General features: G+C 46.3%; 1 protein-coding gene across 1 annotated transcript; it reads right to left on the bottom strand.

The window, feature by feature from the left end:
- Window positions 1-4,881: 4,881 nt before the first annotated feature.
- Window positions 4,882-9,944, bottom strand: FITM2 (fat storage inducing transmembrane protein 2). Its single transcript, XM_072350166.1, has 2 exons — window positions 9,738-9,944; window positions 4,882-8,143 (listed from the first exon to the last, which is right to left on the bottom strand). Exons 1-2 carry the CDS (start codon window positions 9,908-9,910, stop codon window positions 7,501-7,503), a joined length of 816 nt encoding a protein of 271 aa, XP_072206267.1. The 5' UTR covers window positions 9,911-9,944; the 3' UTR covers window positions 4,882-7,500.
- Window positions 9,945-18,824: the final 8,880 nt, after the last annotated feature.

Genomic DNA, 18,824 nt, shown 5'->3' with positions numbered 1-18,824 from the left:
GAAAAGCAATTTCCAAGAGTGATAAAAGGCAATTACAGTGACAGCGGAGGCTGGATTGATGTTAAGGACCATGCTGAAATGAACCAGGAGATGAATGTCACCACCCCAATCGATCCAGATTAGTGACTTACTATGAAGTAGCCCTGTGGTGATTACAGGCTGTCATAATAAAAGGTTGCTTTCTCTCTAGCTGATCTAAGCCTCATCAATTCTTCTCCTTTCCATTAAAACTGGAGAATCTTTCTACACCCCCATAAGCCTGGAGCTGGCCCGATGGTCCCTGCCCGAGGCAATTTCTATACACAGAAACATGAAAATGACAGCACAAATTCATTTTCTCACTCCATAACTTTACGCTTTGCTCTCAGCAAGGGGTGGGCAGCAGCACCCAAAGGGTAAGGCTGGAAGCCGAGGCACCCTGAGATACAGGGTTTGTTTCCAGCAAACGCCTGCTTTGGATACCTTACAGTTTGCTGCTGACCAATTCTGTGGCAGCCTGCTATCACTGATGCACTGCCGTAGCTGCATGAGACAGAACAAACGGCTTGTGCTGTATCATCCTGCACCACATCGCTGTGCATCTGATCCAGCCCTGTTCACAGCCCTCCTTCCCTTTCACTCACCAAGTCCCAGCCTAGCACTGAGGAGCCTCTTATCATATCATATCATATCATAGTATCATAGTATTGTGCGAGTTGGAAGGGACCTTAGAGATCTTGAATGGGAAGATGTTCCTAGCCTTCAAGACCTCTTAGGTTTAAAAACGATCATGCTTTTAGGCACCTAAAGGCTGTAAAAACCTTAACATGTGCTAAGATGCTGAACTTGTAATTACAAGAGGGGAGAAGATAAGTTGCTATTCATCAAATCCAATCCCTTCTGAACACCTCAGATGGAGCTCCATGACACTGAGCAAACTGTGAGTACCCAGCACACAACGACCACTTCTTCTCTCCCAGGCTTCCTTTTCAATAGGCTCCCGGTGGTCATAATTGTAAAACTGTGGTTTCTGAAATGTTTTTACTCCTACAGGTTTTGCTCAAAAGAATCAATTACGAAAATTAAAATGTGGTCAGCACTGTGCCTGGATGACAGCTTCTCCTCTGCTTGACAAGGCACAAGGAAGACCTCTTCATGCAGAATAACAGTTTTCAAAACAAAGCTTGTCAGAGAGCAAGGAACAGAGCACACAGCCTAAGCCTGCCTGTCACAAGTTGCCAAAGAAACCAAGATCAATGGCTAAGGTTACCCGGTGACCAGCTTGTGGCCCTGTAGGAAACTGAATGCTGAGTCTTGCTGTGTTTCTGGATGAAAAAGTATGCTTACCACCCAACTGGAGGCCAGGAGCTTTCATCTCCCAGCTAAGGAGAAGAGAGGATGGTGTGAGAGCTGCTCCTTCATGCAAGAGGAAGGCTGCTGCTACAAGAAGTTAAGGACTTCTGCACCTGAGAATGACAAACAGAGAACAGCAGTTTGTGAAAACACTGATATATTCGCTGTCATCAAGATCAAAACCAAACCCATTCATTATGGTCCCATAATATCCTTAAACTATTTCTTAAAGCAAGGCCTCACTGATTAAATCCTAGTGGTGTCAGACAAAAGCCATTTCCAACACAGGATTGTAGGTTTTAAGTAGTAGCACAAAGCCTTGAATGTGCATTCTCAAATAAACCACATTCATGAGAAACAAATTTCCTTTTCTCCCCACTCATGCTGGTTTCTTAATGTGCCCAAATGACATTTACTACCATTATCTTTTATTCTCCATTTTACACGCTTTCCTCTGAAGGATTAAACAGAGAAAACAGTCTGCTTTAAATGCCTCAGCGAAACAAAGAATACCACATATGCCATAAATAATTCAGACGAACAATTGCTTTGTCAGAACACAGATGTCTATCACTGCAGCAAAGGCACGCAGCAGGAATGGGGCAAAGCAGAGGCTGCTTTGCAGAGATGCGAGTGCTGCAGGCAGAGCTGTATGTGCAGAGGACATTGCCACTGCCTAAGCAAATTATTTGCATTTGGCTACAGAGTTGAGCAGTATTGATGAGTAAAGCACCAACCACCCCTCACTGCTCAATGCTGTTTTTCTTGCCTTCCTCCTATGCACAACGACCTACTTTGAGTTCTCCTTTTCTCTGCTCTTCTCTACCACTCTACCCCTTTGCTTTCTTCTGGGCGTCCCATTTCCTTGCCCCTGGTGCCAACCTGGGGATAACCAACCACTTTCACAGGGGCAGTTCTGTAGTAGCCTGTAGGCTGTGGAACTGCACCAGCAGACAAAGCCCTTCCCACTGCCAGCTTCTGAGAAAGAGCAGCAGAGGAACAGAGAAGAAAATCTTGCTAAAACACTAACAGCCCAGATCACAGATCAACTGACAACTCTGAAAGCTTGCCGTTAAATATAATGCTGTCCATCCCCCTGCTTTCACTGCCTGCTGTCTCAGCCCTTTGCTAACAGTACCTTCTCTCTCCTGCAACCCAAATCCTTTTTAGCTGCAGTGGTTATCCAAATAAAGCTACTTTGCAATCAGAACAGAGTGTAACTGGGTTTGAGGCTGTGTATGAGATCTGCAGGCACTTCGCATAGGGTGAGCACTTCACATAGTTCAGAGCTGCTTTCACAGACACTCTTTACATCCCAAAGTAATGTCACGCCACTGCACGCCTCCTAGAACAGTCTTCTATTTTCACTTACCGAAAGCAATTTCCTTCCACTCCCTGACCTAAGAGCCAACCACTACAGAAGAGCAAAACGGAGGATGGTGCAGTACTGAGAAAAGCTGTGATCTAAAATAACACCCAACCGCTGAGTCTACCAAGCATATCTTAAATCACTGCTTGCTTCCATCATCTGCAAAACTACTCAGGGCAGATCCAGAGCGATGCTCAGAACCAGCACAATCCTGCCAGCTTTGAGTGCAACAATTGATGTATTTGGACAGAAACCCAGCAGGCATTTGTATCATCTTTATTTTCTATTAATTTTGCACGTTTTCTTTCTGCCACAGGCAACTATTTTGAGCCACAACCTACTTAGCTGACTTTCCTCCAGCACTGAGTCATGATCCCATAAGCCTGGCACCGTTACAGTTGCATCGTGTGCAACCTCTCGGCGCTGCGGCTCTTCCTCACACGACAGGGGATGGCTTAGAGAACAGAGCAGGATTCAGGAGGAGATTTCAGAAGAGAGCTGACATTTACAATAAGGATATGTCTATTTCTTGCTCTGACATCAGCAGCATTTCCTGCAGATTAAATGCATTAAATTGCATCACGGAAAGAATGTGACTTAAAACTGCAAAATGGACCTAGACTGAACAAAGAAAAATGCTTCAGAGATAGGAAAATGTCATTTGTATTTACTTTGATTTCAAGCTTTATTCAGCCTTACAATACCAGGAAGATGTGCTCTACAACTACAGACCTTCAGGAAACGCATGACTGAGTAAGGGCATTTTTATGAGTACTCCTTTCCCTTAATAGTCAGCTCTCCAGAAAGGCTCTTCATCTTAACCAATGTGCCATGTTAAAGCTCCGAAGCTTTACAGAAAAGTTGTTCAGGTTGTTCCAAGGCACACGATACTGCTTGTGTTTTGTGACAGCCAGAGGGTAAATTAGTACATCTTTCAGATCAAATGTTACAACACAGTTACCTGGAGTTTCAGGGACTGCAATCCATCCTGACGGTCAGTTGCATTTCTGGTCTTCCGACTCGTAATCTCTGTATTCTCACTGTATACTTAAAGCACTAAGGGGCTTTATTTCCTTCCACGAGTTCAAACGCATCAGGCAGTCCTGCTTCAATAAACGAGGCACGTTCTCTTTCCCAGCTAACCTCCGTGACATTGATTGACCGACTCCTTTTAACAACGGCGTACTATGAGTTGGGAATCGCAGCATCCTATTTCACCTTAAGCTTTGGCAAAACGGTTAAAGGAGGAGAAGACACAAGGAGGGAAAGCATGCTTTTAGCAGAGGTAAAGAGCTATTGCCATTCCTGCAGTCCAGGGGGGGAGATGAAGCTGTGAAAAGACAAAAATCCTAAGAAACAGGTTTGGGTGAACAGAGATAAGCAAAGAGCTGGGAAAGGCTGATTGCAGAGGAGCTGCAGGGACACGCTTTAAGCTCCAGCGTTACTGGGCGTTATTTCCTGAGGAAGGTGACCACAAATTTGTACTCAGAACTAACTGCTGGTTTTCCAAGGCATGTAATACATCACAGCATCCCCTACAGCTTTTCAATTAAACTGCGCCATAGGGTATAACTGGATGTTTCGCACATTGCCATAAATTACCACACATCAAAACAGAAAATGAGATTCTATTATCTCAGCTGCTCCACGACCTGAGTTTCAGTACCCCAGTCAAGAAGTCACAGAACAAGTCTGCTCTGAACAAATACTCTCCAGCCCTAGCAGAGAATGTCTAAGGCACCAAGAGCAGGAGCAGCCCCATGCACGTCAGTCAGGCCAAATGCCAGTTACATTTCAATGCGTACTTGCTAATTTTTCACTGTGTGTGTTTAAGTACTATGTCAGTAATATGTTGGAGAGAAAAATCCCCCTGCTAATTGTATGGGTATGGAAGGACAGCTCTGCGGAACAAGGGAAGCAGTGTCTGGAATTATCTACAATGCAGAAAAGCAATAGAATAAAATAAGCAAAACAAAGACCCAATCAAAACCAACACCCGTGTTTCACATGACTACAGTTGCTTACTTCTAGAATCCACTGCAGAACTCATCTACAGTTTAACAGTAACTGCTGGCAGCTGAAATAGAGGATCTGCCAGTTTGAGAGGAAGCACCAAATCCAGCTATTCGTACCGTTTCTCTTTTGCTGCAAGTCTGCTGTGATAGAGAGGCCACATTTTTATCTTAATGATAGAAGTTTATTTGGGGGAGGGAGGGAAATCAGGTAAAGGCAATAGGAAATGCATGAGCAGAAAATCAGCAGTTTTGATTTCCAGTTAACTGAAAGCCAAAAGACACCAAGAAGAGGCCTGGAGCACAAGGAAACCTTGTAAGCCAACAGCTGCCACGTGGCCTCTGTGAAACACATCGTACAAGACTTCCAAACTCATAAGGAACATTACTGCATGGGAACTTTTCCATCTATTCCAATGGATTAGGCTTTCACCTTGCTACAAAGAGCAACTGTTCACGTCTATGTAATCAACTGCATGACACACATCAGGAATCTTGCTTTTGTCAGGTGTTTTTGTTGGTTTTAAACCCTTTGTTTTTGAGAATTTGTGCCACGTTCATCTATTGAAATACATCGTGCTCAGACTGTCACTGACACTTCAGTATAATCTCAGATAAATCATTATAATCTTATATAAGTAAGAAAAAAACCTGAGAGGCCAGATCGTTCAGGGAAGTGAAGGTCAGCAAAAGTACCTTTGCAGACTCCAGAAACACCCACAAAGACACAACCATATCATAGCTTAAATACAGTTTGAGGTGGCCCACGTTAATTCCACAATAAACAGTTCGTATGACACTAATCTGAAGCACAGAGAAACACTGATGCAGTGATTGCATAAAACATCTGTGGAACTGAAGATAATATCAGCAAGCCTGCTGGTTTAAATAAACTGCATTTTCCCATAGCAGGCCTAGTCTATGTAGCAAAGTTACATAAAGATAACCTAAAATAGAAACTTAAATCTAATGAAATGAATCAGAAAACCTTCTGGGTACATAATCCTTTTTCACGATGAAAGTGGCTTGCAGCCTAGCTTAAGTCAAGAGGGAGCAGGCTTACGGTACATCAAAAGGACTGCAAATGAATCTGCATTGTTCAAATATATTTTTAGTTAAACCCAATATGAGTTGATCAGTGCAAATTTCCCAGAGTCAGCTTAAAGGCAATTCATTGCAAAAGACAAAAGAAGGAACTTGATAGAAAATACATCGACTCCTGAAAAAGCTTCTTTCTGCGAGGCGATCTGTACTTTCTGAGGCTGCAAAACAACTCGGGTTTGGCACTGAATGGAGTGGGAAGTCAAAGGAATCCAGCTTTCCTCAGAGGCAAGCCATGAACATGGAATTAACAGTGCTGTAACTACTGCAAATACTTCCATGCATTTGCTGAAAAAGAGCCGTAGAGATGGTTAAAAAAAAAAACACAACAAAAACGTGCCAAGGTTGATTGTGCTGCATCACACCCTATTCAACTGAACAATCAACTTGGAGCCAAACACTGCACACAGATTGTGCCCTCTCACATGACAGCTGTTCCTACAAACCTCTTCGACTTTCTCTTTCAACACTGCAACCATCACACAAGTTTTGCACAACTGTAACATGAGCAAACCTTTATGAAACAATAAAAGGCTCTGCAAGATAAAATCTATGCTAAATGCTTGATACAATGAGTAAACCCATCCAATTTCATACCTATTCATTACACAACATTAGTGTTTTATTCAGTAGTGGGTTTCCAGACGTATCAGAAGCAGCCACAACTATGTGTGCAATCAAAATTAAGTAGCTTATTGACATTCACTGATAAGCAAAATAAATACTGCTTCAAGCAAACTGCTTTGCAGCTCTCAGGATAACAGTAAGTTTCATTCAATACCAGGCAGGCTATTAAGCAAGTTAAGCTAACATGTCCATAACACCAGAATTCCATTGTTCTGGAAGAAACACACCAGAAAGAACTCAGTTTTATGGTGCTAAATGCATTAGATTAAAAAAATAAAAGTAAACACCCAACTCTCTCAATAGACTTGGGATTTTTTTTGTGTCTAAAGTTGCAAAACATGGTTATAGCTACTTCATGTAAGGAGAAAGATAAGACTTGTTATTGAAGAGTTTCCTTTCCAAACACGGATATCAGTTTCAAGTCACAGACTGCTTAAGCTATTACATCTCGGATTCATTCTCTTTGCTGCAGAACACGTGTACACCAACTTGGCACAAGCCCTTGTTAGGTGTATTTAACACCACATGAGATGTTAGCATTTCACAGTCGAGCTTCATACTGCTTTACCAAATGAACACTGATGGCTGGAGTCTTCTGCAGTAGCTATCAGCAGTGTCATTAGGGGAGATCTCCTCTAAGGACAAACAAGTTAAAAAAATAAAAAGACATTTGGATCATGCCTGGTGCTTTAATAAAAATAGATAGAGGGAGAATTAACTTAAGGTCAGTTAAGGTCTTAAAGTGCAAAGGCCTCTGTCAGTTTTGGAAGATCTGTTCCTCTATTTCTTAATGCGAGAAACAAATCCAACTTTGTATTTCTTTACCAACCAGTAACTCCCAGCCAAGAGCAGACCTTTTCCAGTACCAAGTTTTTATGAACAAAGTTTCTCGTCACCTCCCAGCCATCAGCTGGTAAAGGCTGTCCAGCCCGTTACCTTCTTCCTTGTGGTGGAAAGCCTATATTGCCTACATAGGCAATATAGGCTTTATATATGCCTATATATATGCCTATATTTAACTAGTCTGTCACTGAAAGAAAAATCCAAAATTAAGGGATATTATCGGCTATAACCATATTTCTTTGAACTTAAAGGTATATTTGGGAGAGGCAGTCCAGGAGAAAAAGGTTTCAAGTACCAAACTCTGTATGTTGCATACCAAGCTGCCAAACCTATCAGCGCACCAAGAAGTTTTTGACTGAAGTCGTGGAAATACACAGTAGTGCATAGAAACATGAACACCCAGATCATGGTGAGAAAACACAAGGACACAAACAGGCCGTTGATAACAACACGCAGTCTTGAGTTCCGGTCTATGGACAAGCCTTCCAGCACAGCCATTTCCTCCACAATCATAAGAGTACAATATGAGAGCAGAAAGCAGTGCCCCGAGATATCAAAACCATTCCATATCCCGTTGTTCCGATGGCACTCCTGCTTGGTGGCGTAGAGCTGGTGAGGCTCACTGAGTTTACTCGACGTAGAGCACGTGCCGGTGAGATTCTCGATGTACATGAAGAGTTCAGTGCAGACATACCAGACGGCAGTGCCCACCAGCAGCGTGCTGAGACGCCGCAGAGCTGCCAGAATGCTCCTCGTGGGGCCGTAAAGGAACTTGCTCTTGGCAAACAGGTAGGCGGTGACTGCGATGAAAGGCAGCAGAAGCCAGAACGTCCATGCCCAAGCCACCTTGACAAAATATCTGCCAGAGAAAAGCCAAGAGAGAAACGTGCACGTGTGAAATTTCATAGGAGCCTGGAGGAGGGAGCTGGGGGCACGCGGCTGTAATTGAACTAGCAGCCTTTCAAGGTCATCACGCAGAGCTGTCTAAATTAGGCATATGATTCCCACCCTAGAAGTCAAGCATAGATAAAATCTTAACCCTTTCCCCATTATTTCTCTAGGGTCTCAGACCTGACTAATTCCTTCACTAGGTTCTTCAACTGTTTGCCAAGCAGCATTCCCTCAGACTTATAGACTCATTTAGACTCTCAGCTGACTCACAGTACAGCTACTGCAATTGCCTTTACCCTACAAACCCAGTCAACTCTGGCTTTCTCAAACAACAGCTGCAAATAAAATATACTTGGCTTGCCACCCTGACCCCTGGTCTTCCCCTCCTCCTCCATCTCAAATCAACTTTGCTTTACAACCTTTCACAACCTTACCCTCTTCATACTAAACTAGACACCCCAGAAAAAGGATTATTCTTTCCCCTAATCAGCTTAAGACATTTTTCCTCCGTTATCACCTCATAAGATCAATGAAGTAACATAACCTCACAGCAGCATCCACTCCTTCGCTGTCTGCTCAGCCCTCCTTTGGCACACACAAACCCCCACACCTCAAAACACACTCTCTGCCTTCACCGTTTTTGTTGTGACATCTATAAAATCTTGGAAACAAGCTGACGACGCGCAGCTATCCTGTTTAGCAAGATATTGCCTAATTAGTTCTGCCACTATTGCCCAACTATTTCTCTTCTCAGATCTTACAACACAGCAGGTATAAATGAGCAAAGAGACCAACGCCTCCAACCTTCTGTCTCCCACCAGCACCTTCCAGCTCAGCCTGCTTCCTTCCTATGGTGGCAGAGGGGAACAGTGCAGCCCCCCCCCCCCCCCCCCCCCATCCACAGCCTTCTTGTTTCTTGAACAATAAAGAAAACAAAGACAGAGGAATTCCAGTCTGTGACCAAGCTACAGACAGACAGACTCAATTTACTACCTCTGCATCCAAGGTGAGAACAAGCACTAACAAAGCTATGCATTTTCATTAGGCTCCCAATAAAAGCCACCAGGGCCTTGCCCAGGGCTTTGAGGAGTGCCGTCCTCACTTCACAAGGGCACCTACGCAGTAATTACAGCTGCCAGCACGGAACAGCAACGGGAAATAAAAGCTCTTGTTTGGCTGAGAAACTTCAGAAGCCAGAAGGCTGCTGACAGGACTGCTGGAAGCAAAGGGAGGCACAAAGGCAACAGACGGCGGCGTTGGGAGCTGCTGTACAGCGTCCAGCACACCCGCGTGCTGCCGTGCCTGCCGGTACCCAGCGGTCAGAGCTGCGGGGAAACACTGAGTGGAACGGCCCGCGGAGCACACAGCGGTAACGGGGCAGCTTTCATAGAGCAGCCGCAGAAGGTCCCGGCTCTGAGCTTGTTTTTGGGCCAGCAGCTCAGATCACCCGACAAGGAGCCGAGGAAGGCGCCGTCCGCCCCGTCCCGACCCGCACAAGGCCCGGCCCAGCACCCCCCACCCCGCACAGAGCGCCCGCTCCCACGGCCCCCGGCCCTGCTCACACGTTGAGCGCGTTGCGTTTGTTCTGCATGGGCGTCTCCGGCACCAGATCGCCGTCCTTCAGCGCCGACCCGACCAAGACGAGGCCGAGCAGCAACCACGGCAGCCGGCGGCGCACGGCCGCGTCCACCAGCCGTGCCCGCAAGCAGCGGGCGCACCGCTCCAAGCGCTCCATCGCGGCCGCCGCCCGTCCCGCCGCTCCCCGCGGCCCCTCACGGCCACCGTACGCGCCGCGCTCAGCCCCGCCCACCGCCACAGCGCCCCCGCGCGGCGACCGCCGGGCCCTGAGCCTGACCGAGAGGGGAAACGGCGGCTGTGCGCATGCGCGAGGCAGATGAGGGCGTGAGGGCGCCCCCTGCCGGATCGCGGCGTTAAAGCATTCGGCTCCGGGTCGGGGAAAGGACGGGCAAGGTCAGCGAGCGCGGCCATGGTGCCGAGCAAAGCACGGCCTGCGGTGCCGGGTGAGCGTCCCCAGGGACTGCGACTCCCCCACCTCCCCGGGCAGGCTGTGCCAATGCAGCACCGCTCTGTCTGAGAATGCATTCTTATTTCCAACCTGAACCTCCCCTGGCACAGCTTAAAGCCATCACCTCTCTTATGTTGCTGTTAGCTGGGAGCAGAGGCCGACCCCCACCTCACACAGCCTCCTTCAGGGAGCTGCAGACAGCAATAAGGTCTCCCCTGAACCTCCTCCAGGCTCAACCATCCCAGTTCCCTCAGCCTCTCCCCATAAGACCCCGCAGTGCTCAGACCCCTCACAGCCCCACTGCCCCTCTCTGGACACACTCCAGGTCTGCAAATCTATGACAGCATCTGGGCTGAAAGAGCAAAAGGATACATCAAAGTCTACTGACGCACAAGCAGCTCTAGTAGATGCAGAGCATTTCAGCTAAGAGGGTTATCCAGGGTAAATGGCATTTGGCGATTTCTTATATGTTGTTTTTAATAGGACTGCCATGACCGTGGCCAGCACTTCTAGCCACAGCACTGTACCCCTGAATGAGAAAAGACAGGCAGCTGCGTTCACTCAGATGAGTCAGGATAACAAGGTCTGAGAGCAGGTTTTACAGAGTCCAGCATTGTCTGCCTAAATCCCCTCCTGCGGGAGCCCAGCTGCATTTCAACCTTTTCCTTCTTTGCTTCCCAGGTTTGAGTCTCTGATCTCCAGATTGTTTTCAGTGCCTGTGAGCTAGAGATGGCAAGTTGCTTGGTTGGTTGCTAATGAAGCATACCGTGGTGTCTACCACATTGCAGGAGGATTTTGTAAGCTTGGCACCTGTTCCAGATGAAGGGAATTGATGGCATGGGCTGGAAATTTGTCTGTCTTCAGCTCAGCTTGAAATGTCTGAGGATTATCTCTATAAATCATGTATTCCAGCAAACGCAGTGAGCAAAGCTCAACTGGCTTCCAGGTGTCCTGCAGATTTAGAGTGAATCTCTAGTTTCATGCCATGTATTTGCTGCCACATGCACCAGCCAAGGCCAACAGTCCTTTTTGAGGAGCCGATTTGTAGCTCCCTTATTAAAAACACAGAAAAGTAGGATTTAGGCCTTTTTAAAGCTGTAGAAAATGCTTTTACACAGAACCGGGGAAGAAGATTTAATCTAGAAGGATCACAGAAGGTTCCCAAAGAGTCCTCACAAACAACGGGTTAATTTGTGTCAGGTATAAACAACACTAAATGGGGTTAGTTGTTTAGGTACAACAGGTCTGGCCGTCTTTCTCTTCCCTCATACCTCTTTCCTTAAGCTCACCAGGTGCCAGACTCAAGCTGAAATCTTCCAGCCTATTTGATGAAGATAAAACGGTGGGGGGTTTTGTTATTGTTCTCTAGTTGAACAAGAAGTTTAATCTGAACCAAAGCTCCAAACAGTTTCTTTTTCACTGAAAAGTTACATTTTGCTGAAGAGTGGTTGGTAAGCATTGCCCCTGCATGCACCATCATCCAAAGCTTAGGGTGCTCACTTGGACGTGCGACACAGACATCACAGCAGCCTGAGCAGAGATTTAAAGTGAATTTCAAAATGCCTTGGAAGAACACCTTTACTCCTGAGCTGTGGAAACTCTGGGAAGGAATCTTTCCTGGTCATAAAGTTCCATGATTTATCCAGTGTTTCAGTATTCATCGGAGCAAGAACACAAAGCTGTTCTTCAATAAAACGATTTATTACTTAGAAGACTCATCTAATTCCAGCTATTCTGTTAATCATCTATTTCACTTGACTGCAAGCAAATCTGGCTTGCTGATGCAAGGCTACAGCATGGATACCTTCTACAGAATTGAGAACCCTTGTCGGGAAGCAGACACCCTAATCTCAATAAGCAGTCAGTGGAAAGAGACTGTGACCTATAGGAGCTGAGGGTACATATACACCAAATACAAGTACTTAAAATAAGATGTGGAGAAATTCAGACCTTCTTGCAAGTCTGTGACATTTCCCTCAGACTCTTGCTATAGCACCGTGACTTGCTGTCAGTTAGATACTAAGTGGATCTCAGTATGCCACAGTAGTATTACAGCCTTACAGATACATGGATGAGGCCCCCCATTCACAAGCATTTCCTGCCCACATTGGGTTTGCATGTTACAAGAAGGCAAGATTGTTAGTGAGAAGTTAATTACACCTTCAAGCCATCCATGCAGCAAGTTAATGGGGTTTAGTTTTCCAGCCATTTGATAAAGCCCAATGGGAGCTTCAGCTGTCACAAGTGTCCTTGTGGTTTCATCTGAGCTGTTCAACACTGAGGTATAAACTGTTAAAGGTTTGGCAGTTTGATGTGGAGAAATACCAAGAAGTCTGAACTAACTTCTCAACAACAGCTCAGTCAGTTTAAGTCTCTTGAATTTGGTAAATAGGACCTCTAGGCATCTTTCTATGGCAGTGACTCTTTAGCAACAACTAAAAAGTTGCTTAGAGGAGAAGGAAAGGAAAGTTATGCCTCAAAATGAATAATCAAACAAATAAATAAAGAGGTAAGGTAGATTTGGCTAATGTCATTCAGGGAGGATGTGCTCCAAGGAGCACTCCCCAGGCGTCTGCACCAGGGGTCACGTTGGTGCTCACCACAACAACTCACCTGTGCACATGGCTGAGTCTCTTCACATATCCAGCACCATCTGCCTGCTCTGGTATCTGCCACCATCCCCACACCACTTTGTGTGCACACAAATACAAACCATTTGGAAGCCATGTGCTTTCAGTGGTTGTGCCACTCATTCTTTCCAAGCCTTGCTTGCTCTGTTTTCCTTGGTGAACACTGCTCACATCTCCATGATTGATTGTGTTTGAATTTGATTGTTAAGCGTGCTGGGATGTTTGCATGAGAGGTGCTACATAAGCATAATTTGTGCTGTATTTTCTTTGCCTAATAGAAGATTAAGCTTGAAGTTGAAGATAGTTTTGGCCCTTTGCTGAGACACCATCCTTCATCTCCAGTGCTTTGAACTCTTCAGCCTCCTCTATTCACTGTCAGCTTTAAAAAGTATGCTTTGTTCCCTTGTGTGTCAGTGATGCCTTTGAAAGACAGCCAGGACGGGGCTGCAGCAGCCTTCCCATCACAATGACCTGGACCCTGCCTGCCTCTGGTGGCAAGGGATGCTCTTCACATGAGAGCATCCCATCACTGTTCTGCAGAACCAAAGGCTGCTCACCTGTGGGCAGGTGCTGCATTATGTACTGCAGAAAAGCTAAATCAAGAAAAAGTTGAATCAAGAGACAGAAGAGAAAAAAAAAATGGTCATTCACAACCCGTGTGGCTGCTCAGATAAATGGGAAAGGTCTTCCCCAGCCTTGAAACCCCAGACGTTTTGGAAAAAGTTATGGAAATCAGCCCCAGGTAATTTCCATACAGACTTCACTACCTCCAGCCCCAGCATGAAAGCTTCCACAGGTCACACATCTCCCTTCAAACAAATAGAAAGGGAATGATCTTAGCTGAAGGGAATTTTCAGCACAGTTGGTGGTTATATCCAAAGATCAAAATATTTGGGGATACGGGGCAAAACGTAATAAAGAACCAATTCAGTTTGCAGTGGCACCAACTCGACTAGTGCTACAAATTAATACCTACTGCTAAAAATATTTGTATTTCTTTCTCTGCACAGACGGATTTCAACAGAGCAGACTAATGACAGGGTTGAATTTATGGAAGAGAATGGTCTGGTGACCACGGCCCTGAGCGTGGATTCAGAAGATCTGGTTTTAATTTGTGGCTCTGACGACCTCCCTCCACAGCCATGGGCAAGTTCCTTAACCTCTATATTTCCATATCCTGTGTAGGAAATGGAAGCAGATACATTTTCCTGCTTCCTGAATGTCTTTTAGAGATGTCACAGAAAGGGACAGTAACTGCCCAAAGAGCTTAAAAATAACCAGAGTTTCACATGTGCATTTGTGCGTAACATGCTCTTTGTCATCCTTATCTGTGATTACCCACTTGGTAGCGCAGTGGTGATATTTGACCCAGACCACATTCACCTTTCTGCACAGCACATGATGCTCCTCTTTAGTGTTTGCTCCCAAACACCTGCGTACATGAGTTAATTTGGTTCTCACTGCATCAGCTTTCGGTGGTAGATGTTGTGCAGTTTTTTACCCCAGCACATTTGATGGGTGGCACTCAAAGAAAACAGTTACTGTTAAGCAACTCCCATCCAGTCAGGTTAATATTTCTGGTTGTCACATGGGAGAATTATTATTGTTTCCATATATTTGCTTCCTGTAATTATCAATCATAGATTAAACATCATGGAAAACTCACAACACCTTTCATGAAGTCCTTTGAGGGTGGCCCCTGAGCTACTGAGCGAGGCCAGCTGCATTTTATTATTGCTTTTTTAAAGGAAGAAGCTATAGTTTACTGGAACTGGTCAAATACAGGAAGAAAATGGCTTATACTTATTCAAATTCACAAACATGAACTTCTCAGACTTGACCGGTGCATTTTTAGCTCATGTATTTACATTCAGATGTAAAATTTAGAGCTGGCTTTGTGTTGATTAACTGCAAGGACCACAGTTCCCAGTTCAACTCTCTTGACTGGATAACTGGCACAGCAAACCACATAACACAAGCTGTGGCTATTTTAGTCAGATACATAATTTCAGATATCAAAGGCAAAGCTAAAAAATACATATACATAGTATTTAATCTGTGCTTTACTGGCTTGGTTAATTATATAAGTGTCAGCTGGAAACGTGCCCTGAAAATGATCACTTCAGTAGTGCCCTATAGATAAAAGTAATTATAAACAGAAAATCAAAGCGTATGTTGGCAAGTCAGTGGACTGAGGGTTGTCATAATCTCAGTTAAGATATTTGCATTATATGTGTGTATATATATAGCACATTATTGGTTTGGTTCCTTACCTATTCCCTGTGCTCAGCAAACTGAGCACCTCCTGCTCATCTCATCCATGCTCTCACACAGCGGGCTGTCCCACATCCCAGCCTTCATCAGAAGGGGAATTGACTTTGCTCAAATCTATGGGGTTTGTGCGACAATCAGCCACAGGTGCTGTCCAAAAGACAAGAGAGTAGAAGGACAGTAAGCATTAACACGAAGCACTGAGTAATCCTTGGGATTGGGACAGTACTGACATCACACAGGATGCACTTGCCTGATGGAGAAACCAGAGCTGTACCAGTATCCAGACACCAAGTTCATCTCCCAGAGCACTGGGACCCAATTTGCTCCACAACAGGATGGGGTGAAGGTGTGGAAGGTGCTCAGCCCCGCTGAGAGGTGACCTCCTGCATGCAGGGAGGAGCTGCTGGGACTCAGCCTGTTCTCAGAATAAACAGCTTTCCAGCATGTTTTTCCTCCTAGCTTTAAGTCCTGTAAAAAATAAGATTAAAGCCAAATCCCGGTGCTTTAAATCCAAGTGTTTACCAGCTTCACTTAAAGCAGTAGGATTCTCTTCAGAAGTGTTTGTTTGTACAGTTCAAAGAAGCTACATTTCTTAAACATGAACCCAGCACAGAAGTGCAACTCAACCCAATCTCTATTGACACAATTCAGAACTAGGAATAAACACACAAGAAGTGCATCCAGCCTTAAAAACACCCCTTCTATGGACCATTTCTTTAACACAGGCTCCAAAGAACTGCTATAACCATTCTTACTGCGGTGTTGCAAAGGAAGCAGGACGCAGGCAGAGGATGCAGGATGCCAGCACTGTGCTGAGTGCCACGAGCAGCATAGGTCCCATCTTGCAGCAACGTTCCCTTGTGCCCATCCCCAGGGACATCAGCATCACTGCAGCTTTGAGTCCTGCTTCAAAGCTGTGGCTGGAATGAGGTTTCTGTAAACTTAGGAAAACAGGTAAATATTTGTCAGAGGCAATTAGGGTTCCTCATCACCTCAACAGTCATCTGTGTGGGACAGCCAGAGCAACCAGTGGGCACAGAGCCTTGGTGGTTTGCTGAACCACTTCAGGAGGTGGACAGACACAAAGCCCTCTGCACACACTAAATTCACACAGACATCTCCTTCAGCTGCTGAACTGGGCAAAGAGAGGTCCTGTCTTTGCATACAGAGCAGAGAAGAAGAGCAGACCTGCTCCTAGTGCTGCTGGTGTTGTTTGTAGCCTCTTAGCCTGTTTACTCCAGATTAGCATCAGCTGCTGCTCACAGATGCTGAGAGCACATCATGTTTCTCACCTGCAGGTTTTGGTGGTGGGCTCTGCAAGCCCTTGGTGTCATAAGACAGAAAATCATACAAAACTTGCATGAACTGGTGAAGTTCTACTTTCTGATGTCTTGAGGTGTCAGGTTTGGAGGCAGGGCTCTGCTGCAAGCACCGCACAGGTGCTCCTAGATTGATCAGTACAGCACTAAAATAGCAGCTTAAATAGGAACAAAGAGAAGGGAGAAACAAAAATGAGAGGAGTGGCAGATAATGAAGCTGCAGAGGGATGTGGTGAGGCTCCTTCCTGCAGTCCAAACCCAGGTGCTGGTCACTGAGTCCCATACTCTGCCACAGCCCAGGGGCAATGCCACACTTCTGTCCTTGAGCTGTAATGGAGACAAGGTGGGAACCTCAGGGTGCCTTTCCCTCAGCTCCATTCCCACCTGCACCGCCACCCTTGTGTTTGTCCCGGGTTGCAGAGCAGCGCAAACACCTGTGTGGGGACACGTTTGGCTCTGAGCTTTGTGCCCTGATGTGACAGAGAGCCATCTCAGCAGCACTACATGAGCAGCAGAGCTGGCTGTACCATAGTCACTTGCATGTGGTTTTGTTCAAGAGGGAGAACGAAGCTGCACAGAGTCCGGGACCCAGGAGCCTTCCCAGCTCCTGGCACAGACAAGGCCACACAGCACGGGTGTGTTGGCATAAGGCACAGACCTTTGTTCCACAGCCTGAGTGACACCCAGAGCAGCTGATGAATGGTAGGAATCTGCCCATGTGCAGCCCTTTGTACTTCAAAGCCTGATGCTGGGAGTCAGGGATCAGCGCAGCTGCCAGTGCCCAGGGCATCCCGTGCAAGGTATTTATCCTCAGTATCGAGGTTTTCTGGGGTTTCTATGTCCATGCATCCCCTTATCAGAGGAGAAGAGACCCCAAGGAGTGTAGGTCCATGCTGCGAGAGACGTGGAATGCATCCTTCCTATTTGGGATGTGTTTAGTTATAGCTCATGCCACTTAGAGCTCCTGTCTTCGCATCTCCCCACAAATGCTTTGGATGAGAGCTCTGATTTCCATTCCTGTATACCTCACATATGTGCTTGGCTCAGCCTTGGGTTATTACACAGCAATCCAAAAAGCAGGAGGTTGCTTTTTGGTCAGCCAAGCGCACACAAGCCCCCAGTGTGCATGTTTTCTTAATAAACTGAAGCCCAAAAGAAAGGAGGAGCAGCTGATACCTGGGCCGTCCCATCACTGCTATCACAGTCCTGGCTGCCAGGGCAGGAGCTGCCCAAGCTGTATTTGCAAGCAGCTTCAGTTGGTGAGGACTGAGGAAATAAAGCAGAAAGGATCGTTTCCATCCTCATTTTCTGCTTTCCCAACCATTGTTCTGCTCTGAGCAAAACGGTCCTTGCGAACATCTACGCCTCTGCAGCTGAACCTGAGAAATCTCTTGCCTAGGCAGGCAGAAATCTGATGGCTCAGCTCCAGCCATCTGGACGTGGGAAAGCTTGGAAGCCCCATGAGAAAAGGGAGATTTCTTGGCAAAGATTCACAGTCGGTCTTTATGGGAGAGTGGAGGGCTGGCAATAGCAGGTGGCCGTCAGGCTGCACCCATCCTGCTGGCACAAGCCAGGGAGCCTCCAGGTGCTCAGGTACAGCAACAGTAAGCAAAAATTGCTGGGAGGGGGTTCTTCTTCAGTGCCAGAAGCAGGCAGATATTGTAGCAATCCCACTGCCCTGGGAGCAGCTTGATCTCAATGTATGGGCAGGGGTGGTGGGTGCAAGGGCCACCAGGGCACAGGGACAACACAGCAGAGGAGCAATAACAAGATTTCCCTGTGCAGCCCCAAGAAACTCACCTGTGGGTCAGTGCCAGGTGCTCTGTTTCTGTCTTAATTTTGGTCTTGGAGAGAAAAAATTGCACAAGCTGAGTACACAGGGGCTTCAATCAAGCTGTGGCATACACCTGTCCAAGCAAGAAAATTACACAGTGAGGCTGCCAGGGTGTCCTGACTTCACCGGGTGTGGGCCTTGGGGGCTGTGTTGCTGTAGCCCCCAACAGCAGCTCTGCTGGCACTAGGAGCTGCTGCTCAGCCTGTACTTCCATGGCCAGCATGGGTGCAATAGCTGCAGGCAGTGGGTCACCAGATACTGGGGGGAAAATAGCAGAAAATGGTCATGCTGTGGAGGATCTGATAGTGGCAGGGCATGGGGAGCTGCCACCAGGACTCTTGCACCAGCATCATGGGACAGAGGCTGAACATTGTGGCTATTCAAAGGACCGATGTGTTTGACTGATGTGTTTCCTGCCACTGAGCCCAACAGCTGAGCATGCAGACACCGAGCAACAAGCGCACTGAAACATCACACAGAAACACTCCCTGCTGCGTTTGTGAGACTGATGGCATCCACAGCAAATTAACTGTCTTTTGCGTGGTGCTGAGAGCAGTATCCCCACG

The sequence above is a fragment of the Excalfactoria chinensis genome, chromosome 15 (genome assembly GCF_039878825.1).
Source record: "Excalfactoria chinensis isolate bCotChi1 chromosome 15, bCotChi1.hap2, whole genome shotgun sequence".
Lineage (NCBI taxonomy): Eukaryota > Metazoa > Chordata > Aves > Galliformes > Phasianidae > Excalfactoria > Excalfactoria chinensis.
Note: the sequence above shows the minus strand (reverse complement) of the source record. Positions and strands in the feature narration are given on the sequence as shown.

Coding starts and splice junctions, on each gene's coding strand:
- FITM2 (XM_072350166.1), bottom strand. CDS start 9,910: ATGGAGCGCTTGGAGCGGTGCGCCCGCTGCTTGCGGGCACGGCTGGTG. Junction 8,144..9,737: donor AAACGCAACGCGCTCAACGT/GTGAGCAGGGCC, acceptor TTTCTCTGGCAG/ATATTTTGTCAAGGTGGCTT.